At 47.4% G+C, this 20,430-nt stretch overlaps 10 protein-coding genes across 11 annotated transcripts; 5 read left to right on the forward strand and 5 right to left on the reverse strand.

Moving 5' to 3' along the window:
• Positions 1-171: 171 nt before the first annotated feature.
• On the reverse strand, positions 172-1,231 carry FOIG_11565 (uncharacterized protein; the record flags this gene model as incomplete). Its single annotated transcript, XM_031212137.1, has 3 exons — positions 172-798; positions 846-1,023; positions 1,074-1,231. 3 exons carry the CDS (start codon positions 1,229-1,231, stop codon positions 172-174), a joined length of 963 nt encoding a protein of 320 aa, XP_031058114.1.
• A 410-nt stretch (positions 1,232-1,641) lies between these two features.
• Positions 1,642-4,263, reverse strand: FOIG_11566 (uncharacterized protein). The gene is made up of 7 exons (XM_031212138.1): positions 3,981-4,263; positions 3,800-3,882; positions 2,877-3,749; positions 2,620-2,826; positions 2,415-2,570; positions 2,188-2,365; positions 1,642-2,140 (listed from the first exon to the last, which is right to left on the reverse strand). Exons 1-7 carry the CDS (start codon positions 4,068-4,070, stop codon positions 1,727-1,729), a joined length of 2,001 nt encoding a protein of 666 aa, XP_031058115.1. The 5' UTR covers positions 4,071-4,263; the 3' UTR covers positions 1,642-1,726.
• Positions 4,264-5,133: 870 nt separating this feature from the next.
• Positions 5,134-7,182, forward strand: FOIG_11567 (uncharacterized protein). Of its 2 annotated transcripts, XM_031212139.1 has the most exons (4): positions 5,134-5,276; positions 5,331-5,902; positions 5,953-6,027; positions 6,074-7,182. In XM_031212139.1, exons 1-4 carry the CDS (start codon positions 5,171-5,173, stop codon positions 6,809-6,811), a joined length of 1,491 nt encoding a protein of 496 aa, XP_031058116.1. In that variant the 5' UTR covers positions 5,134-5,170; the 3' UTR covers positions 6,812-7,182. The 2 variants fall into 2 exon arrangements, with proteins under 2 accessions (XP_031058116.1, XP_031058117.1); XM_031212140.1 differs by lacking the exon at positions 5,134-5,276 and having other exon boundaries at positions 5,291-5,902.
• An 88-nt stretch (positions 7,183-7,270) lies between these two features.
• On the forward strand, positions 7,271-8,483 carry FOIG_11568 (uncharacterized protein; the record flags this gene model as incomplete). The annotated part of the gene is made up of 4 exons (XM_031212141.1): positions 7,271-7,341; positions 7,393-7,678; positions 7,730-7,892; positions 7,963-8,483. 4 exons carry the CDS (start codon positions 7,271-7,273, stop codon positions 8,481-8,483), a joined length of 1,041 nt encoding a protein of 346 aa, XP_031058118.1.
• Positions 8,484-8,517: 34 nt separating this feature from the next.
• On the reverse strand, positions 8,518-9,841 carry FOIG_11569 (uncharacterized protein). Its single transcript, XM_031212142.1, has 3 exons — positions 8,979-9,841; positions 8,764-8,920; positions 8,518-8,715 (listed from the first exon to the last, which is right to left on the reverse strand). The coding sequence occupies exons 1-3, from the start codon at positions 9,793-9,795 to the stop codon at positions 8,682-8,684; spliced, it is 1,008 nt and encodes a 335-aa protein (XP_031058119.1). The 5' UTR covers positions 9,796-9,841; the 3' UTR covers positions 8,518-8,681.
• A 54-nt stretch (positions 9,842-9,895) lies between these two features.
• FOIG_11570 (uncharacterized protein) lies at positions 9,896-11,013 on the reverse strand. The gene is made up of 3 exons (XM_031212143.1): positions 10,868-11,013; positions 10,371-10,813; positions 9,896-10,323 (listed from the first exon to the last, which is right to left on the reverse strand). Exons 1-3 carry the CDS (start codon positions 10,972-10,974, stop codon positions 9,995-9,997), a joined length of 879 nt encoding a protein of 292 aa, XP_031058120.1. The 5' UTR covers positions 10,975-11,013; the 3' UTR covers positions 9,896-9,994.
• Positions 11,014-12,045: 1,032 nt separating this feature from the next.
• FOIG_11571 (heme-binding peroxidase) lies at positions 12,046-13,385 on the forward strand. Its single transcript, XM_031212144.1, has 2 exons — positions 12,046-12,352; positions 12,406-13,385. The coding sequence occupies exons 1-2, from the start codon at positions 12,207-12,209 to the stop codon at positions 13,253-13,255; spliced, it is 996 nt and encodes a 331-aa protein (XP_031058121.1). The 5' UTR covers positions 12,046-12,206; the 3' UTR covers positions 13,256-13,385.
• Positions 13,386-13,743: 358 nt separating this feature from the next.
• Positions 13,744-16,240, forward strand: FOIG_11572 (uncharacterized protein). The gene has a single exon (XM_031212145.1). The coding sequence runs from the start codon at positions 13,825-13,827 to the stop codon at positions 15,865-15,867; it is 2,043 nt and encodes a 680-aa protein (XP_031058122.1). The 5' UTR covers positions 13,744-13,824; the 3' UTR covers positions 15,868-16,240.
• Positions 16,241-16,403: 163 nt separating this feature from the next.
• FOIG_11573 (uncharacterized protein) lies at positions 16,404-17,843 on the forward strand. The gene has a single exon (XM_031212146.1). It carries the CDS (start codon positions 16,432-16,434, stop codon positions 17,758-17,760), a length of 1,329 nt encoding a protein of 442 aa, XP_031058123.1. The 5' UTR covers positions 16,404-16,431; the 3' UTR covers positions 17,761-17,843.
• A 184-nt stretch (positions 17,844-18,027) lies between these two features.
• Positions 18,028-19,934, reverse strand: FOIG_11574 (uncharacterized protein; the record flags this gene model as incomplete). The annotated part of the gene is made up of 4 exons (XM_031212147.1): positions 18,028-18,326; positions 18,419-19,149; positions 19,233-19,645; positions 19,704-19,934. 4 exons carry the CDS (start codon positions 19,932-19,934, stop codon positions 18,028-18,030), a joined length of 1,674 nt encoding a protein of 557 aa, XP_031058124.1.
• Positions 19,935-20,430: the final 496 nt, after the last annotated feature.

Here is a 20,430-nt window from a genome sequence, read left to right on the forward strand (position 1 = left end):
CGACCCGAAGATCTTAGTAATTGTAATTCTTCAATTTGCGGTATCCAAACTAGTTGACCTCCATAATAAACTCAACATAAGCTCCCGAGTCGGCCATCGAGCCGAGACCGACCAGGAAGAACGAAATAGTCCTCCACCTCAGCCTTTCACTGCGGAATCAGGTCCATGGGCTCAAAGGTCGTTGGCAAAGAAGACAGGCTTAGCAGCATGTCGGTTGACGCGAAGGCTCAGCTGGTCGGGTCGTGAGTAATGGCCGACGATGTCCAAGTTCTGCTTCGCCTTGTACTTCTCCTCAAGGTTGATATCAGCATAAAGAATACCCTCCTCGTGAGGATCAAGAGGCTTGACAAGTTCCTCTCCGAAAGGCGAGAAGATCATACTGAAGCCACCGCCAGACTTCTTAGTATAGTCATAGCCCTTGACGTTTGCCTTCTCATGGTTCTCCTCAGTCATGATCTGACTTGCCAGAAGAACGAAGCAGGCTCCCTCCATGGAGACGACGTGGGAGAAGGCCTTGCAGCATTCGGGAGTAATATGGTAGGGCCACTCGGGGACGTTCTGAGGGAAGATTGATGGCCAGCTGGAGACGTGGATATCGACATCCTGGGAGTATTCATAGTAGCGGAGAAGTGTCTGAGTGTGCTCCCAGCAGTTAAGACCAGCAACCTTTCCGAACTTCGTGTCGGCGACATTGGTCAGAGATTCGCCCTGTCCGTCACCGTAGATAGCACGCTCAACGTGGGTGGGCTTGATCTTGCGGCGGTGAAGAACAATGGTGCCGGTCTCGTCGATGAAAGACTTACTCCGTCAGTACGCCGAGAGGTCCACTCAGTGGCACAACTCACCTGTGCGATGTAAAGAGTTCCCTTGTATCTCTCACTGTATCCAAGAACAACAAAAACACCTGCCTCTCGAACAGCAGCTCGAATCTGGTCCATCTCAGGTGACTCTCTCTCCAATGAGTTCTTGAAGTACTCGTTGATCCACGGTGCGTTCTCGGTGGGTGAGTTGGCCCAGATGCTCCTAAAAATGAATAAGCTGATCTGCCCATGTTTTGTAAGTCTGTTACATACCATGGATATCCAGGAATAAAGACTTCGGGGAAGCCGATGACATTGGCACCGTTCTTTGCTGCCTCTTGGATGAGACCGATGGACTTGTTGACACCGCCCTGGAGATCGTTCCAGACGGGCTCGGCTTGGATAGCGGCGACCTTGAGGGACTTGGACATCTTGATAGATTATGGTTGGAGTTGAAGGGATTTGTGTTGGTGGTTGTTTTGCTGATGTTTGAGTTCGACTGAGAAGGATGATGCGATGGGGAACTTGAGGATGGTTTGCTCTTGTACTTATAGTCGTGAGACTGATACTCATCGAATGGAAAACACACGACGATATTGCCTATCTCAGCCTACAACTGCCCTTGGCAGGGATTGCTTGAGGGGTCTATCCGGATACCAGATTCCCTGACGATCATCGTGGTCGGATGATTGATTCCCGGATAACCCCCCTCCTTGACCCCAGTTACCCCAGATATGCCAAAACTTAATCTCCGCACGCCGGAACTATGATATCCGCATCATAGAGTAGATCATAGTCAATGTGCCATGTAGTACGTGACAGGCATCGATCGAGTCAGAAGTACGATAGTGGATATCCTAGAAATGGATTAAGCTACATAAGCCAGACCAGTATTACCTAAAGAAGGCCTTATTACAGTCCTAAAACTAAACAAAAAAGTCCAGAGATGACTCCCCAAAACACTGATCGTACGTCCAAGACTCAAAGATATCGTCCAGCGAAAAAACATGCTCAAAGCTACTCTCCGAACCCTGATCAGGGAAAACCACCAAATCGTCCATTTCATACCGTTCAAATTGTCGCCTACTCTCTTCATTGATCTCTTGTGCGAGACCATGCGCCCAAATGTCAATATCCCATTCCCTAGCCAGCGACAAGATCGCTCGAATAGACCGGTTAGCCCAATTCCAGTTCACATTCATCTCGTAGAGAGATTTAACGCATATGTAAAGGCATCTCATTGCCTCACTTCTGCCGTTATTTCCTGTTGATTTAATGTGAAGAAGATGGATGATTGCTGCAGTGAAGGCTGGGTGGACTGCTGAGACAGGCATACACCGCTAGTAGTGGTTAGCCTGCTAGTATGGTAGATTGAGCAGGTGCTTACCGTCGTGTAGTTCTTCCTGAAGATCTGTAGGATCCTAGCCATCCTGACAGCTGAATCTCTGCAAGACTTGGAGTGAATATCCCCTCCTTCTGGGTCATAGGCAATAGAGCTCTTGCCAGGGTTGAGAAGTTGAAAGAATGGTCTGTGAAGTAATAATATTGCATGATGGTATTGCAGACTAAAGACTAGCGGTTAGTCAAGACCCTTCCCGGTTCCATGGTGCTTACTGGAACTGATAGACGTATGGCGGCGAACACTGAAGACTGGAACTTGAGATCTTCAGGCTTTTCGGCAGCCGGTCAAAGAGCCCGACAGCTTGTAGATGAGCTTTCATAACTCGATCCTCTCTCTCTTTGTCTGTCCATGCATATCTCTGGGCATATCTATATCATGTCAGTCACCATTATATCGACTTTGGTAGGGATTTCTCACAGCTGGTCGATAACTTCCGAGGTAGCAATCAAAAGCTCACAAGTGTACATCGAGTTCTCCATAATATGGCTTGTCGGAAATGGTGTTGATATCTCGAGTTGGTGGTCAGATAGCAACGGGCTGTGTTGGACGAGTCCTTTCGGTTTGGTCGTTGTGATGTTGTACTCTTGGATACTCGCAGGCCGGCCCATACCAAGGCAGTAGAACCTAGTTACACGGTCAGCGCCTCTAACTTCTAGCATTTCCAAGTAACTCACTTGTCTAGGACATAGACGCCCCAAAATGTAACGTTTCTCGCTTCGACATCATCATCTGATACTAGACCTTTGGAAGCGTATGGCGAGCAATCGCAATGAAGCCCCAGGTTCATGGCCATTCTTGTCGCCATACCGATGTACATGAATCCGAGACCCTCATTGTCGATAGTCGCCCAGTACAGGCCCAAAAGTGCTGTTGCTTGAACCGTAGATGTCGTGGGCGCTTCACACTCGTAATGAAGCATAGTCTTTGCCTGAGCTGCAAATGCTTCACCAGCCGTATTGGCGTCATCAGGGTCTGTTCGAAGCTCCAGTCTTGGAGAGTACCGCGATGACATCGCTAGAATCGCCGCCATGAGCAAAGGTGTACAGTATCGCCCATTCTTCTCAACGTATAAGTCGCGGACAAATAGCTCTCTTGGGACGATATACTGCCAAGAGTTCTGCCATCGCCAGAAAATCTCCAGTAGGTGATCGCGTAGCTCATCGGAGGGTGTGATGAAGTCTGGCATGTTACTTGCGGCTTCTATGCCCCGATTCCTAGCTTGGATCGAGGATGGTACCTTGATAGCATGATTGTGGATGATGGAAAAGTTGCTCGATGCGCCAAAATAGCGCAGCTCTCCAATCTCGCCCAAAGTAAAGCAGCCAAGAGCATTTGCGAGATCATCCATCTCTTCTTCGCTGGTGGCGCTGTTGAGGGCTGGCTGAGCAGCTTGGGTGGTAGTCACAAAAGCGACTTCTTCATGGTCACAGTTGCTGCTGTTCTTAGCAGAATCTGGTGTCCCAACATCACCATTTCGCTGGGCGAGTTGCTTCTCCAAGCTTGCGACACGTGCTTCCAACGCGTTGATATATGCATTGGTATGCCGTCTGTTCATTTACATTAGTGTAATTTCTAGCCTAATATTCTACTTACGTACTTTCGATTGCTTTCAGCTTGGGTATATTCGCAGTCCTGTTGACGATCGTAGCATGCGCTACATCTTGGCTGACTTCCATCGCACTACGTAAAGGCCGGGTCAGCTAATGTCATCAAAATGAGGCCATACGATGGTACTCGTCCGTATTGAGGCTATAGCTGTGCAAGGAGGGGAGCATTACCTTTGTTCTCTTGACCCGGCATCCGTTACAAGCTACCGAAGCCCGCTTCCTGGGGTTAGGTGGGGCACAGTAAACAGCCGTCGTAGACATGATCAAATGCGTGATTCAAAGTCTTCAATTCTTAATGCGTGATCGTATGAGAAAACAAGGAGCCGCGGCGATGGAATCTGGGGTAATAATTGCGAGTTCTCCACTGCCGTTGCTGCCCAGGCCCAGGGCGACGGAAGGTTTAATGAATCCGAGGCAAAGAAGCTATTCCGAAAGCATGATAACTTATCTGTAACCCTCTCGAAACGATTGGCATACTGGAGTCCGAGCTTCAGTGCTAGAGCTGATAAAGCTAGATCATTGGTGTCACTAGTCCTGTCCTGGGAAGCATCGTCAATTGTTGTGATAAATGTAGCGATCGAACGGTCTCGATGTCGTTACATGGATGGAGGCTTAAGTGTTGAGATAACATCGAGTTACGCAAGGTGAAAGGGCACAATGCAGATCGGTGGTTCACATCATCAAGGTTCACGAATTGAGCTTCCTACAGGACAGTGAAGGGTAGTAGATATTTAATCCACGTACGAGCCAAATTGTGAACGTGAACTGTGCTTGGAAGTAACAAACGTAATGCTTGACTACTTGGAATTGATTCTATATATAAGAGGTAAGATAAAGCACAGAAGATAGGCAGTTACATCTATCCCGAGTCTGCTATCACTTGCGTTTGCCGAGAAGCTTGTTGTTCCCCCCGCATCACCCTGCGTTAGCGTCAGGGTATTTAATACCCGGATGTTAAGGTACCGAACAGCCCAATCAAGTTGCACCTGTTTCAATATGGACTTGGTGGTATTCTGACCCCTTTTCTGTTTATCAACAAGGGTTTATCCAGGTTTCAATGACTTGTCAGAACTCCGAATCTTGTATCTGCGCCTGCTGCGGTATGTAGCTGAATCAGTGCCGAAAAGGAGACGAAATGATCACTTCGATGACGTATGAGGCCCGAGCAAGGAAGACCAACTCGTGGGTCAGATGAACCAATCAACATCTGCAGCGTGCCAATTTTGATGCTACATCCAAATAGGAAATTCATAACTCCGCCTTGACCTCTTCCCACTTTTGCCAGCCGCAAAAGGTCCCCAGTCGAGAATGGTAGCCCTTCAGATGACAAACTTCAACATGCCAACGTCGGAGACAAGGTCATGTCTTCGCAGTCAAATGGTTTTATGACATCAAGCACCCAGCCAAAGAGACAACCTCGGCGCAGTAAAGGATGCTTGACGTGCCGCAAACGCAGGGTCAAATGCGGTATGTCGTGGTCTTGAAGGGATTCTGTATCAAGTTCTCCGCTGATGACCATAGATGAGCAGCGACCAACCTGTGAGAGGTGCAGTAAAGGCTTTCACCCATGCAAATACGATGACAACCTTGTATCTGTGAATCACTTACACGATGCTGCAAAAACTGTCCGACCTGAAGATCCTGAGTCCCGGCCTCTCAATGCAATGATTCAAAGGGAAGACTTCAAACAAATACCTGCCACAATCGACTTACATGGCTTTAAGACTGAAGTGGTCATATCCTTCTTCGTGAACAACTTGTTTGTCCTGGTCAAGTCACCTCTCGAAGACGGATCACCAATTCTCAATCTTTTCTCAGGCGAGGCAAACTCAACAACAGGCATTTCAGGCTTATGTGTTGCAGAAGCCTTCTTCTCTAGTATTCACGGTATACCTGAGATGAAGTTCCATGCTTCTGCGCTGTATGGACAAGCTGTACAAAGACTGAAGGCTGATCTTGGAACGAGGACCGAAGCGTCAAGGTCTCTCCCTCATACCACCATATGGAGTGCGCTGTTCCTTGGCGTATATGAGATGATTTCTTCGGATTCCATGTCAAACTGGCTACAACACTGCCATGGCGTTGCAGTATTAGTACGAGAAGCTTATCATGATTGTTGATTAGCTTTTGCTAACGTTGGCAGACGGAAATGGCAGGACCTTATGGATTCCAGATGGACGCGGCTAAGCCCATTCTGCAGATCAACAGATCATTCATAGTATGGTATCTCACATTAAAACTGGTAAATTGCTAACACTTTACAGTCTATTGGGGCTATGGCCAATCGAAAGCGCACCTTTCTGGAACAGGATGAGTGGAAGCATATACCATGGGCATTGCAACCCATGTCCAAGACGATTGGGGATTTCCTACAAGATATTTTATGCGACATCCCTGGCATGATGAAAGACGTCGATAGTCTTGCAAATATGAATACTTTGTCTGCAAACCTTCTGAGTCAAAAGCTGCAGGCTACTTTTGAGCAGCTTAATTCTTTACGAATCTCATGGAACTTCATGTATCCTCATAGTTGTTGGAGACAGAAGATGGTGCGCGAATCATCAGAACTATGTCATGACACACTGGGGCAATTAATATGCTTTTCTGACCTCGAAAGAGCCATCGACTTCGTTTACTTCAACACAACCCACTTGATATTGCATTCAATATTGGGACAGTTGATATCATTACCCAACAGCTGTTGGGTCTCCGATGCAGGTATGTCTCCCGACGACAACCAATTTCAAGAGGCATCAGATCTCGTGTTCTGGAACCATGAAAATCGGTACCGCAACGCACAGGCGATATGCCAATGCGTTGATTATATGTTGCAGAACGAAGGCGGAGCATCAGGAGCGTTCAATCTGCTATTCCCACTGAAAGTCGCTTATAATCACCTGAGCGGTTCTCCGATCATGCAAAAATGGGTTGCAGGTGCTATGGAAAAGATATCTACTACGAAAGGACTTTTCATTGGGATGCAGATCCTAGAGAAACATTGAGAGCTGCTTTGCTTTGCCTCCGACCTCAGCTTCACCAGCGCTCGCCATCAGCGCACTAGTTGCCACTAAAGGCAGCAGTAGGCAAGGTTGGAAGCTGTTCAGTGAAGTAATCAACCGTTCTTCCAATGGAATATAATAAGAGCCACTCACTGATCATTTGTGCCGGCGATTCCGGATCATCATAAGAAAGCGGGATTCTCAGCTTCCGTGGTGGGGCTGGATCGCGAGGTGCTGTCTAGCGTGGCTCCGCCGAAGCTGACGGATCATCATTTCACATTACTCTTTCAGGAACTGGAGCGCGAGGTGAAGTGTTAGTCCAGCTCGAACATGGCACTGCCATTGATTAAAGAGATTATTGAATTATGAGCGCATTTGCAGCAAGATTATTATAAAACATTCCCTTCTCGCAGTCTCGATCAAGTCTATCAAATCAGCAACGTCCTCTCTTTCATTGTCATCATGCAGCTCAAGACTTTTACGTTTCTTTTCGTGGCTCAAACTGCCATTGCCAGCCAGATAAAATGGGCAGGGTAGGTTGAACATGATAATCTAATTAAGGAAAAGATGACTAACATGAGCAGTGTCAACTTGTTTGGTCTCGCCAACGATGTCAACATCCTCGGATCAGCTGACAACACCTTCCTCGATCTGTCCTGCGAGCCAAGCTATCACAGCTATCCTTACATCAACACTGTGGAGGATTACGAGTCATGGCACGATAAAGGCTTCAACCTCTTTCGAATCGCTATGGCTTGGCAGCATGTTCAGACCTCGCTTGGCGGTAGCTTGAATGAGACCAACATGGAAGCAGTTGACAAGCTGGTCAAGGTCATTACTGATGATGGTGGGCAAGCCATCGTGGACATTGTAAGTTCAGACAGTATGCTCTTTCAATTGTTCACAAACTGAATATTCTAGCACAACTATGCACGTTGGTACTGCGCCGTGATTGACCAACCTGAAGTGTCATTCCTCAATCCCAACATCACCGTTACCAACGACCACTTTGCAGATCTCTGGACAAAGCTTGCTGAGAGATACAAATCAAACCCCAAAGTAATCTTCCAACTGATGAATGAACGTAAGTCAGACTCCTGGCACTCCTCAGCCCATAGTCCAATACCCGCAGTCAAACTGACAGATTTATCTAGCTCATGATCTTAACATCACCAAATGGGGCGCGACCAACCAGGCTGCAATTCTTGCGATCCGAAAGGTCACCGCAAAACAGAAAATTCTTGTCTCAGGAACACAGTTCGCTCGCCTCGTTGACTGGGAGGCTTTCTCTCAACCAGGCATCGGTCCCGGTCTGATTCAAGACCCCGCCAACAATACCCTTTACGATTTCCACCAGTACTTTGACGATATTGCCGGCGCATATGGTCTCTGTGAACCTTGGAGCGGTTATGTAAAGAGGTTTGAGGCAGTGACCCGCATCTTGCGCCGCAGTGGCTTTCAAGGAACCGTCACAGAGTTTGGTGGCGGGCCTTTTCCTCAGTGCGCCGAGACCATTCAATCTATGCTGGCATTCCTTGACCGCAACAGTGATGTATGGTATGGATGGACTGCATGGGGTAGCTTCAATGAGGGCTCGGATTTGTACCTGAGTTTGGACAAGAACTCGACCTACAACCTTATCACCAGGACTCTGGAGAAGTTCGTTCCGAAGTAGAATCGTACAGCTGATGGAATCTGAGGAAGTTGGCTCAGTATGACAAGAAGATGAGGACAGAAGATTGTATTTTAGAATTATTTACATGATGAAAGTCAAACTACGTTTCAATCAGATAGAATTCAATAATATCGTTACTTATTTAACTTTGCCAGTTTAAGAGAGAAACAATACGTGTTCTTATAAGAAGGCGCCACTTCATTTCTCCGGCTTCTGTCCATATACAACATATCTACACAAGGTTAGCTTAGTGCATTGCCGATATGGTTCCTTGACTTACATAGGCCAGTAAGAATGAATGGTTCTGTCTTTCATTTCGCGGCGAACCTTGGCGAGTAATACATCCAGCTCTTCTTTAGTCCAGCCGAGGACGCGTGTATAGACAGCAGAGCTAAGACCTTCAAGGCCGGAGCTGATGTTTTCGAGATTCCAAGCACCTACCCACGGTCAGTTCATTCGCAACCCTAGGATACTGAAGCAAAGAGTGATGCTTACCAAGCTCCTTGTGCTTCTTATCTCTCGGCCAAGTATTCTGAGGCCATTTGAACACGACTTGTTGAACATTCTGAAAGCCCTGGGCTTCAAGCTGTTCCTTATACTTATTTGCCCCGTCGAATGGCCTTCCAATCATCTTTGTGCCGCCCAACAGCTTAGTAACCCATTCATGAGTTGCTGAGTCTTTTGTGAGAGTTCCATCATCGCTGGTAATTGGGTAAATATCGGCCAGTTCGATCCAGCCGCCGGGATTGAGATTTTCATATGCCTTCGCGAAAAAGCCGGGCCAGTCAGCAATAGACGCAGTCATCATGCGACTGTAGATGAAATCGAACTTGACATGGAATGTCCATGGCTCTTCAATGTCGTCGACCTGGAAGCTCAAGTTGGGAGGGACGAAAGGACTTTGGATGGGGCTGAGGTCAATCCCGATGACTGAAGCACTGGGATGCTCATCGGCGAAGTCCATGGCCCAAATACCAGTCCCGGTTCCAATGTCTAGTACATTGTGCAATTGACGACCTTCGCGACCGGCGGGCGATAAATAAAGCTTATCATTGAAGGTGAGAAGAAATAGATGATGTTGCAAATCGAGCCTATCCTGCTCCTGCTCATCGTTGGGGATCACATACTGCCCGTCTTTGTAGGCGTGATATGTGCGACCATTCTCTTGACGATATTTCAGAATGCTTGAGGTAATTGAAGAAGTGGAGCTCCCTTCAGTTGAAGCAAAAGAGTCAGTATCGCTGGCAGTATCAGTCTCAGCCTCGTCAACTTCTAGCGCCACGGGATCGGCGGTCGAGGTAGGATCAGCCATTATCAAGACAGCAAAAATAATGTTTGAGGGATAAAACTGGATGTCATGATTGGAACGTGAGGGGCAGTTCACATGCTGGCTCGGTTAATTGTCCTGATGTGTATATTGTTGGAACCAACAGACTGGGGTTCCCCAACAAGGGTGATGAAAGGTTAATTGATCGATTCTACCGAAGTGGCTATTCTACGATATTGCATGATCAGAACGTGAAAATCTTGCTAATACCCTCTGCAAAGTTCTTGGCTAGAGCTTTGTGAATACCAACACCCGCATGATAAGTATCAGTCCAGAGGCAATCGTTCCCGCCATAGCATGTCGCGTCCTTGGCACCATACTCTTTAAAGTTTTTCACCGCGGCGTTGAAAGTTGGTTTCGTGTCAAACACCGTCACTTCGATGCCTGAGCCATTCTTTGCAAAAGCAGCAGCGCGCTCAGTCAGGGCTTTGTTATAGGCAATGATGTCTGAACGAAGCGTCTTGAGGTCCGACTCAGGCTGTCCGTTCATAGCTGGGATTTGATCCGCGAAAGCTGACATGAAATTAACTTGAGTCATTGGATTAAGGAAAGAGACATACGAGGAACACTGAGAAGAGCAAACTTCTTCAAGCCAGTCTCAGACAGAGTCTTCAGGAGCTCAAAGTACCGATCCATGGTCTTCTCAACAGGCGCGGCTGATTTCTTCCAGAATGGCTCGCCGAGATCATTGATACCAATCCAAACCGCAACAAGAGTGTCTGCAGAACTGATTTTGTCTGCGACATATTCCTTGTACTGAGCAACCTGATCATCCACGCAGTACTGTGCATATGTCGAGACAATTTCCTTGTCAACCGTAGCGCCCGTAACAGCAAAGTCATAAGTCAGGACCGTAGACGTGTTCAGCACGCTAGTCAATTGGCCCACCCAGTTCAATCCATTTGCCGTTGTTTGTCCTGGTAGAGAAGGATTTCCGAGAGGGCTGCCAGCGCTGGGCAAGTCACCTCCGGGCCAGAAGCCAACAGTAGAGTATGAATCGCCACTGAGAGTTTTATAAGAGCGATAGCTTCAACAATTCGACAAAGAGATAGCTTACAAGATAATCAGGTTTTTGGCAGCACCAGCAGCTCTGGACAGTACAGGGATAGCTGTCGCCTGGGACAGTCCAGCTGCCAGAATCAAAAGTTGAAGAAACGACCTCATTTTATGAGTATAATACAACGAAAAGAACGAAAGAAGATGGGGAAACAAAAACAGATAAGTTCCCAAACGTGACAAAGGCGTTTTAACCTTTAAACTGATCATCTTGACCCGCAACGTCCCTGCCAAGATGTTACATCCGGAAGATTGGTGACGTTTCATGATATAGCGTCCGATTGGTGGAAATGGGATAGTGATTAGAGCGGCGACTGGTTTCTCGCTTTCGAAAAACGCATTCAAGGTTGGAGAAATATGAAATATAATTATAAAGTAAAGTAAAGTATTGGTATTCTTTTAAAGATAAACAGTTTAAATACAAAGAAAGAATAAGCATAATATTATAAGTTAAATTAATATAAATTTAAAATAAATCTAGATAACATCAATGGGAAACAAGGAATTCGGTTATAATTAATTGTGTAAGAGGGGGACCCTTAACTAGGCTGATACCTAGTAATAACTCTATTCACGGTCTATGGGAAATATGGCGATGGCCATGAACGTGGAAAGTACAGCAGTACGAATTCGTCTTGCTGACCATCACAGCCTATTCATCGTACGGATCTCGCTAGTAATAGCTGATCGCAGACTGAAACAGATGTGCTATTTGACACCTGTGACTGAGAGCTTATATTCACCGCATAGAACTGAGCAGATTGAATCATTCAGCTTTTCTACGAAAATATATGACTCGTAGTGAGGTATGGCGATAGAAAGATGACACATCACTCTTGGATAAGAGTTGGAGTCGAGAGAGCTAGCCGATTTGGAGACGGAGTTGACCAACCGGGCGAAGGGGAGTTTTTTTGGGGTAGGTTGGAGATGTTGGAGCAACATTGAGATGCAAATGTGGCGAAGATGAACCAAGAGGCGAACAACAGACATAGAGTGAACTATTCGATTTTTCTTCTTATCTCGTCTTGATTAATTGAAAATATCCCTTCCTCGGCTTGATCCTTATCAATCTACCTCGGCATTCTTTAATGACCCACAATCACGACTTTTGCTTGTGGGCCTTAGTCTAATTTAGAATCACATGGCACCGAGAACGTCTCCTGATTTTTGCTTATATCCTTTGGCATTTTAGTTTTTTCATTTGTAGTCATTCCTTCCTTCCCATTCTGAATCTGTATCTTTAACATAGGAACTATATTCTGATCGAGTATACCCTTTGTTTATCTTATACCCTATCGCGCAAATTTCTTTCTTTATTTTCTCCATCAAGTCTTTTCGAGATGACCAGTATCGATAAGCCACTATCAGAAAGCCAGGCCTCGAGACCTGGTGACTTCGAAGCTGTCAGAAAGTCTATCATTGATCTTCTCCGCCAGCCTGACTACGACGATGGAAGTGCCGGCCCTGTTCTTGTGCGCCTAGCCTGGTAAGTCCATCGGGACTCGACAAACGTCAGCTGGTGACTAACGCAGCCTACAGGCACTCTTCTGGCACATATGACGTAGAAACAGACACCGGAGGCTCAAATGGCGCTGGCATGCGCTACGAAGCTGAGGGTGGTGATCCTGCCAACGCCGGCCTTCAGAATGCTCGCCTCTTCCTAGAGCCCGTCAAGCGTCTTCACCCATGGATCACATACTCAGACCTATGGACACTTGCCGGCGTGACTGCCATTAGAGCCATGGGAGGCCCGGAAATCGATTGGTTGCCGGGGCGAACCGATTTTGTAGACGATAGCAAGCTTCCACCTCGCGGCCGTCTTCCTGATGCGGCTCAAGGAGCAGACCATATCCGAGACATCTTTTACCGAATGGGCTTCAACGATCGTGAGATCGTGGCCCTCAGTGGTGCACACAGTCTCGGACGCTGCCATACGGAAAACTCGGGCTTTGAGGGTAAATGGGTCAATAATCCGACACGATTCTCGAATCAATATTTCCGCCTCCTGCTGTCCGAAAAATGGACTGAGAAGACAGTCCCTGAATCTGGTGTTACTCAGTTCTCCTCTGTTGACCCTGACACAGAAGAGGAGTTGATGATGCTCCCAACCGATATGGCTCTGACAACAGACCCCGAGTTCTCCAAATATGTGCGTCTGTATGCTGATGATAAGGAATTGTTCTTCAACGACTTTAAAGCAGCATTCGCCAAGCTGTTGGAGCTGGGAATAGCAAGAGACGCAGAGGGGAACATAACGAATAGCGACAACGAGAAGGGAGGGTATAGAAGCGCGCCGAAAAAGAGCGATTCGGTCTCAACTAATGCAGGATTCAGGCAAGGAACCAAGACAAATGGTTGCCCAGTTATGCACGCCAGGGCAAAGCTTTGACGTATTGTATGTTAGTTATATCCACGTAGAGTATGGATGGGATAGAAGATAGACAAGTATAATTAGATAGCTATAGATTTGTTTGTTTATATAATTATGCATAAACCTCGGAATTTATCTGCTTAAGGGCTTCTGGTGACCTTATTTTGCTGCCTGCAGTCTTTAAATTCTGAATGATCCGCATAGGTCGTAATAACTCTGCTACATGGATGTTTGGTAGGTGGTATTATTGATTGAGTGCCTCATTGTTGGATTATAGCGATCAATTTAATGTCGTTAACTGTACCCAGTCCATCTTCTTCGAGTCCAGTAGTCAATTTGGGAGGGCTGACAGCTGAATTTATTGCGCTCTATGCCTAATTCGGGAGTGTCCCAGCGCGATAAAAAACGAGCAGAAAAAGTTACACAATTCTGACATCATAACGTGATCTGATAGGCTAGCGCCAAGGAGCGGAAAATCCCTCCTCCACTGCCATGGGGCTTTTCTTCTCAACTTGATACTGGTATTAAGTCTGTGAAGCGAAGAGACGTCGTATTAGCGACCAGTCCGTGCATTAGATCAGGTACAAATGAGACCCATGGATCCGGCCAAGGAGCTTGATGCTGCCGTCCCCACCATGAACGACATGCTCGATTTCTTGCCCGTCCCCACTCTTGTGGTGTCACCATCGTATCGCATCCAAAGAGCCTCAGCCGGCTTGCTCGAGGCATGGGGGCGTAGGCGCGAGGTACTCGTCGGCCAAGACCTCTTCACTGCCCTCTATCATGGATCGCCTACCGAAAGGTTCGATCGTATTCCCTTTGTCTACGCGATTGAGACTGCACTTGAGGCTCGAGCTCTCCGTCTATGCCATGCAGCCTATGTCGCGAATGGAATTTCTTGGACTGCGCGTATCATGCCCGTGCACAACGGCGATGAGCTGTTGTGCCTGGTCATAGAATGGGAACAGGATGAGCTTCACACTACAACTTTAAACGGCGAAATAACACAGAGCTGGCTGCCTATTGACGATGCTTTCCGCATCCTCGTCCAGGCTGTTAAGGATTATGCCATCTTCCTGCTCGATACTCGCGGTAACGTGATGACCTGGAACACCGGAGCAGAGCTAAACAAGGGCTACAAGAAGGAAGAAATCATTGGCAAGCACTTCACAACCTTCTATGGCGAAGAAGATATCCGGTCTCGGAAGCCCGAAAGAGAACTCGAGATTTGCTTGCGTGAAGGCAGGGTTGAAGATGAGGGCTGGCGCTACCGTAAGGATGGCAGTCGGTTCTGGGCCAACGTCGTTATAACGGCCATCTACAAGAACGACATCCATGTTGGTTTCGGCAAGGTCACCCGGAATCTCACTGAGCGAAAAGAGGCAGAACTGCGGCTTACTGCTGCTTACGAGGAGAGCACGAAGTTGAAGAACGATTTCCTGGCAAATATGAGTCACGAGATCCGTACGCCTATGCATGGTGTACTATCTGCCTGCTCCTTACTACTGGATAGTCGGCTCACTGAAGAGCAACGGGAGACGGCTAATATGATTCAAGAGAGCGGACAGGTCCTATTACGCATCATCAACGATATCCTCGACTACTCAAAGATTGCGGCCGGCACCTTTCCCGTCAAGAATGAGAGGCTGGATATCGCGAATGTGATTACATCGGCTGTACGCAGAGTTCAAACTACTGTGCAGCCCGGAGTATCTCTAAAGCTGAGCTTATCACCAAACTTGCCAAAATGGGCAGAGGGGGACGCTTTGAGGTACCGCCAGATCTTTGAGAATCTCCTCAGCAATGCTGTAAAGTTCACCGAGAAGGGATACATTTCGGTGAATGCATCGATGCTCACTGAAGACGAGACCAGTCTCACGATACAAACGGAGGTCTGGGATACCGGGCATGGCGTGACAGAAGCCGACGCGCAAGAACTGTTCAAACCCTTCACGCAGCTCGATACCCCACACCAGAAGCGGCGCCCAGGAACAGGTCTTGGGTTATCAATCGCGAAATCACTTGTTGAGTTGTTGGGAGGGAGCATTGGATATAAGCCTAACCCGGAACGGCAGGGCAGCATCTTTTGGTTCTCATTCAAGGTCAAAATGCTCAGTAGCCTTCGTCAGGCCGAATCTATCATCGCTCCACCAGGAGGCAGTAGTGAATTACCGCAACAGGAGCTTCAAGGAGGCGAGGATCTTGCGACGCAACTGGAACAGTTATTGAAGATCTCACCAACAAAGAGGATCCTTGCGGCTGAGGACAACATCATCAACCAAAAGGTCCTAGTCGGAATGCTGCATGGCTTTGGCTTTAAAGATATAACCGTTGTTTCAGATGGCGCTCAAGCTGTGTCGTCACTATCCGCGGCGGCGAATGCCTTTGACTTAATACTAATGGATATCAGTATGCCGATTATGAATGGTTACGAGGCAACACTCCGGATACGTCGTAGTAGTATACGTCTACCTATAATTGCCATGACTGCTTACGCGCTTAACGGCGACATGGAGCGTTGCTTGGAGAAGGGGATGGATGATTATATCCCCAAGCCAATGGATAAGCAAGTGCTGATGAGGAAGCTGTTGAAGTGGCTTCGGAGTCCAGGCGACGTAATACAGACATGATTAGGAGCCATTCAGCAATTTGCCTTATCACCATACTACAAGATTAGATACACAACTCATACACTTTCGGAAACACTTGCTCGGTATTATTTCTATACACAGAAGTCAAGGGTGACAGCCACATGCCTTTAAGCAGAATTGATAAGGATTGTTTGGGCACAAATCCTGTTTTAGAGAGCAATACTTCAACTCAACAGACTGGTATAGCTTCTTGTTCAATCCTGAAATTTCTTCGCGCTTTAACCGTACAAACCTTCCCTAAATCAACAAAAGAAAAGAAACAAATTACGTGGATATACACCAAGGGGATAACTGTCCACTCTGCCTTAGTGAAGTATGATGGCAATGAAGCTTCACGGGATCTATCCCCGGCGAAATATCCCCAATTATGACATAGCATCTGATTGGTGGATCTAGCAAAGGAATCATGTGCCTGGATGGGTAATGACTACCAACGAACATAATTGGCTAGGTTATTTTCATATCAATATATAAGACCATAAGCGGCAGGCAGCAACATTCCTGCAGTCTGACTTCTTCGCTATCATCTCAACGAACTCGGAAATGCGACGCAGATTGCACGGAGAAGAGCCTTGGGATGCTGGAAACATCTGGGCCATAGGCTGTGAGGAATGTTGGATGTTCCTCGCGCCTGAAAAGAGACAGCGGATGAGAATGCCGGTCCTTGATTTGGAAGGCTATATGGAACCTTCAGACTTCTGCACACATCATCTGAGTTTCGACGCTTTCAAGTTTCTGTGTAACTCAATGGAAGGTGTCAAGATCGACTCGGACGAAGGGACAGTTTTACAATCGACCCAATCGACGTTGCAGCATTTACAGGGCCAAACCCGCCTAGAGATGCTTCCCGCCGAGCTTCTGGGAGCAATATTTGAACTCCTCAAAGTAGAAGAGTTTATGGCTTTGGCCTTGTGCTCGCAAACGCTCTGCTCTCATGCCATCAGGTGGGTAAAAGGTGGTTACATCCGGTGGAAGAACAATTATTCCTGGGTCAACACTCCAATAATTTGCACTGTCGGGAGACTTCGCGTACTCCCCAAAGCGTTGCAACACATATTACCAAAAGCAACCCCTGATGATATAGAGAGAGAATCCGAGCAGGCTGGCCAACTATATAACCTAGAGACAACTCGTGCATCGATCTGGTTCGACGAATCTGTGGACAATTACGAGAGAGTACCATTCCCCTACGACTATTCATACGAAGAGGCGTTCCTCAAGCAGCTTGGAGGGGCTGTTATCCCCGAGAGCCTCCACTTACCCATGAAGGCCTGTTTGCCAACTCTCAACCTTGAACCTGGAAGCGGTTGGTTTTTGCGCAACCTGACCGATCAAGAGTACATAAGAATGGAAGCTGTAGTCACCCCTGATGACGAGGCCACTATTTCGCTGCCAGGCCGTAAGTGGCTCACACTGGATATTCTTCTCCTATGGGTCATCAGTTGGAAACCAGACTACAGAACGAACAGAAAGACGACTTGGTCTTGGGAGCAGCTCGAAACCTTTGAAGGTTGCACTGATCGAGATCTCTCAGAGGCGTGCCAAGGCCCAGGCTACGGACCAATGTGTTCCGACTTTTGGCCAATCTGGGTCGGCCCTTGGGCTGGCCACAGACTAGACGTTATTACCGAAGAAAGGTTAGATAATGGCTGGAAGGATCGGACTGAGAACATCACGAGATTAGCCCCCAAAATGCTGCGTGTATTCTATGGACGTTCTCTTGCGATGAAGAACGAACATCAAGAGTACTGGGAAGAGGCCTTTAGGCAAGATGGTGACCAATGGAAGTTCAGGGAGTCATCTCCATTTCCATGGGAGGACTTTGACCTAGACTGGGACAAGCCAAAACAGAGATTGTCTCGGATCACGTGAGTTTCAAAGTCTCTTAAAGGGCTGCACGTTGATATCAATTGCTTGATGTGTTGTGTATGGGGACTTTTACCAGTGTTTGTCACGTGTTCCATATTAGTATTGTCTAGTACTTTGAATTGACCACGAGATTGATTAACTCAACGTGCTCAATATACATTTATAAGGTAGCAAGGTCCAATAATCTCAATGATTCCGGCTGCCACCCCCGTGGAAGCATCAAAAGAAGGTGAAAAGATCCCCTTCATCGTACAAAATGTCGGGAGTGTTCTATGAGCTCTGTTTCTTGACGTGGATATTCGTCCACTTGGTAAATAAGCTCGTAATGACTGTCATGCCACAAGCCGCAATAGTAATCGCAAAAGCAACTTTGATGCCCCATGCATAAGCATGCAGTATACCATCCAACTCGGCACCGGAGAAATTCTGGCGCAGAGTAGTGGCACCAGTTTCCGTCACTGAGGCGGGATCGATGGTCGGTGCAGTACTGGACAGCTTGTGAATGATCTGGTTGATGAAGCCAGATTGCGCAGCCGTGATCAAGAATGTTCCACCGAGGGTTCGGGCAACTGCAAAGGAAGAAATAGATGTCAGCTGGTGGGACGATAAAAAGAAGGAAATGAAGACGAAGACATCTAAGGAGAAGAATAGAAGGGCTCACATATGATGATCGAAGTCACGGGAGCCATGTCACTGGGCGCAGCAAACGCCTGCGAAATGACAATAGGAACCTGGAGACCAATACCGTATCCGAAGCCCGCCAAGATCTGATATCCCACCCATTTTCCCGTTGAGGTCCCAATGTCAAGAGTATAGAACAGGCCGGATGCAATAGTGACGATCACTGAACTAACCACCAGATATGGAGCTGCAGTGCCCGTCTTTGTGATAGCTTTGCCAGACGCAAATGTCGCAACGCTGAACAACGCGATAAGGGGAATGTTTCGTACACCCGAGCCTATCGGACTCTGATTATCGATGCTCTGGAAGTAGATAGGCAAATAGTAAAGCGTGATGAAGTATGAACCAGCAAAGAAGAAGCCCCATACAGCGTTGACCCAAACTGTCCTTTGGCGAATTAGTCTTGGGGTCAACATTGCGCGCTCTCCCAGCCAGAATTCTACCCCAATCAGTGCGGTAACCATAAGAACGAAGCCGACCAGTAAGCCGATGACGACACTAGAGTTCCAGGCATGGGTCACACCACCATATTGAAGAGCCAGAAGTAAAGACAAAGATGCACCCATCACGAGCGCTGTGCCTATAAAGTCCATCTGTAAAAGCTTCTCCTTGAGTGTAGCATCGACGACCTTGACCCCTGCTGGGGTCTTGAAGGTGAGAAGAATGACGAGAACAGCCAGGCCACCAATGGGCAAATTGATGTAGAAGCACCTAAAGAAAGATTGTTAGTTCACCTCTGGCCGAATGAAAGGCATAGTTGTTTTGTAACAAGAATCTCAAGAGAGTCTACTTACCATCTCCAGCTCGCCCCATCTGTCAGTCCCCCACCGATGAGTGGACCGGCAACAGCAGCAATACCATACGACAACCCGATGAAACCAGTGTATGTAGCTCTTTTCTCGGGCTCAGCAATAAAGGCAGGAATTGTGTACACGCCAGGTGCGATACCTGAGGCGCCTAACCCAGCGATAGAACGTCCAACAATCACAGTCGTCGAGTTACGAGCGACAGCGCTGATCAAACTCCCAAGTTCGAAGATGAGGAGAGACACCAAGAAGCTTATTTTCAGAGGAAAGAACTTGTAGATCTTACCCCACAGTGACTGGAAGGCCCCGAGGGTAAGGAAGTATGCTGAGCCGTACCACGAGATGTCTTGCAACCGGCCGAACTGGTCGGTAATCTTAGGTACAGCTGTTGCGACGATGGTCTTGATCAAGGTCAGCGTTGAGGATTCAAGAAGGACTGTCTGGGGTAGCTGAGCTTACCTGGTCGAGAGAGCAGAGAGTGATACTAAGCACGAGCGCTAGCATGATGAAGAACATCTCCAAGCCTTTCGGGTATTCGATGGGCTTTTCTGCCTCGCTCACACCCTTTTCCTGATCTTTATTCGCATCCCCCTCGTTAACGTCCGGCGCATCTGTGCCATTGGCAGTTGAGGATGTCACAATGGACGGTTCTCTAGACTCGGAAGCCTGCTTCTCCTCGTCGAGGCCCATGGTTGTCAATTCGTCCGTGGTCATATTTGTTTCGTTGCCGATCATCTAGTAAGAGTGAGGTACCGATTGAGACATGTAATTTTGTCGTATGGTTCGAAAGTTGATTCGGCGACAAGATCTAAGGGGCTCCGAAGCGCAACCCCAAATTGCAGGTAGCGTTAGGTTAAAGAACAAGGCTAACGGCACCAGAACCTTTACAAATATTTTTCACGCCCGATATATAGCAAGATAAATTAAAAGGAATAGTTCTACTATATATTCCTGGCACAGTCGATTTTACAACGGAGGTAGTTGTGACAAACGCCGCGAAGTCGTTAAGTCCGTTAAAGCCGACTACCCTCACAAGGGGAAGCATTGCAGACAATCCTATACCACGTCATTGAAATGTCAGACATCATTAAAGGATATTTAGAATGATCAAGAAATTAGAATAGTTAGCTTAGTAGGTTTATACTGCATCTATTTTCTACCCTGACATGAGTTAGGCGGATCAGGG

The sequence above is a fragment of the Fusarium odoratissimum genome (genome assembly GCF_000260195.1).
Source record: "Fusarium odoratissimum NRRL 54006 unplaced genomic scaffold supercont1.22, whole genome shotgun sequence".
Taxonomy (NCBI): Eukaryota; Fungi; Ascomycota; class Sordariomycetes; order Hypocreales; family Nectriaceae; genus Fusarium; species Fusarium odoratissimum.

Bases quoted from the DNA above. Each gene is read 5' to 3' on its own strand.
- FOIG_11566 (XM_031212138.1), bottom strand. From the start codon at position 4,070: ATGTCTACGACGGCTGTTTACTGTGCCCCACCTAACCCCAGGAAGCGG. The intron at 3,750-3,799 runs GTACGTAAGTAG...GTAAATGAACAG, and splicing joins CAAGCTGAAAGCAATCGAAA to ACGGCATACCAATGCATATA. The intron at 2,141-2,187 runs GTAAGCACCTGC...AACCACTACTAG, and splicing joins TCAGGAAGAACTACACGACG to CGGTGTATGCCTGTCTCAGC.
- FOIG_11567 (XM_031212139.1), top strand. From the start codon at position 5,171: ATGTCTTCGCAGTCAAATGGTTTTATGACATCAAGCACCCAGCCAAAG. The intron at 5,277-5,330 runs GTATGTCGTGGT...TGATGACCATAG, and splicing joins CAAACGCAGGGTCAAATGCG to ATGAGCAGCGACCAACCTGT. The intron at 6,028-6,073 runs GTATGGTATCTC...AACACTTTACAG, and splicing joins AGATCAACAGATCATTCATA to TCTATTGGGGCTATGGCCAA.
- FOIG_11569 (XM_031212142.1), bottom strand. From the start codon at position 9,795: ATGGCTGATCCTACCTCGACCGCCGATCCCGTGGCGCTAGAAGTTGAC. The intron at 8,921-8,978 runs GTAAGCATCACT...GACCGTGGGTAG, and splicing joins TAAGAAGCACAAGGAGCTTG to GTGCTTGGAATCTCGAAAAC. The intron at 8,716-8,763 runs GTAAGTCAAGGA...AACCTTGTGTAG, and splicing joins ATTCATTCTTACTGGCCTAT to ATATGTTGTATATGGACAGA.
- FOIG_11570 (XM_031212143.1), bottom strand. From the start codon at position 10,974: ATGAGGTCGTTTCTTCAACTTTTGATTCTGGCAGCTGGACTGTCCCAG. The intron at 10,814-10,867 runs GTAAGCTATCTC...TAAAACTCTCAG, and splicing joins GCCAAAAACCTGATTATCTT to TGGCGATTCATACTCTACTG. The intron at 10,324-10,370 runs GTATGTCTCTTT...ATTTCATGTCAG, and splicing joins TGCTCTTCTCAGTGTTCCTC to CTTTCGCGGATCAAATCCCA.
- FOIG_11571 (XM_031212144.1), top strand. From the start codon at position 12,207: ATGACCAGTATCGATAAGCCACTATCAGAAAGCCAGGCCTCGAGACCT. The intron at 12,353-12,405 runs GTAAGTCCATCG...CGCAGCCTACAG, and splicing joins GTTCTTGTGCGCCTAGCCTG to GCACTCTTCTGGCACATATG.
- FOIG_11572 (XM_031212145.1), top strand. From the start codon at position 13,825: ATGAGACCCATGGATCCGGCCAAGGAGCTTGATGCTGCCGTCCCCACC.
- FOIG_11573 (XM_031212146.1), top strand. From the start codon at position 16,432: ATGCGACGCAGATTGCACGGAGAAGAGCCTTGGGATGCTGGAAACATC.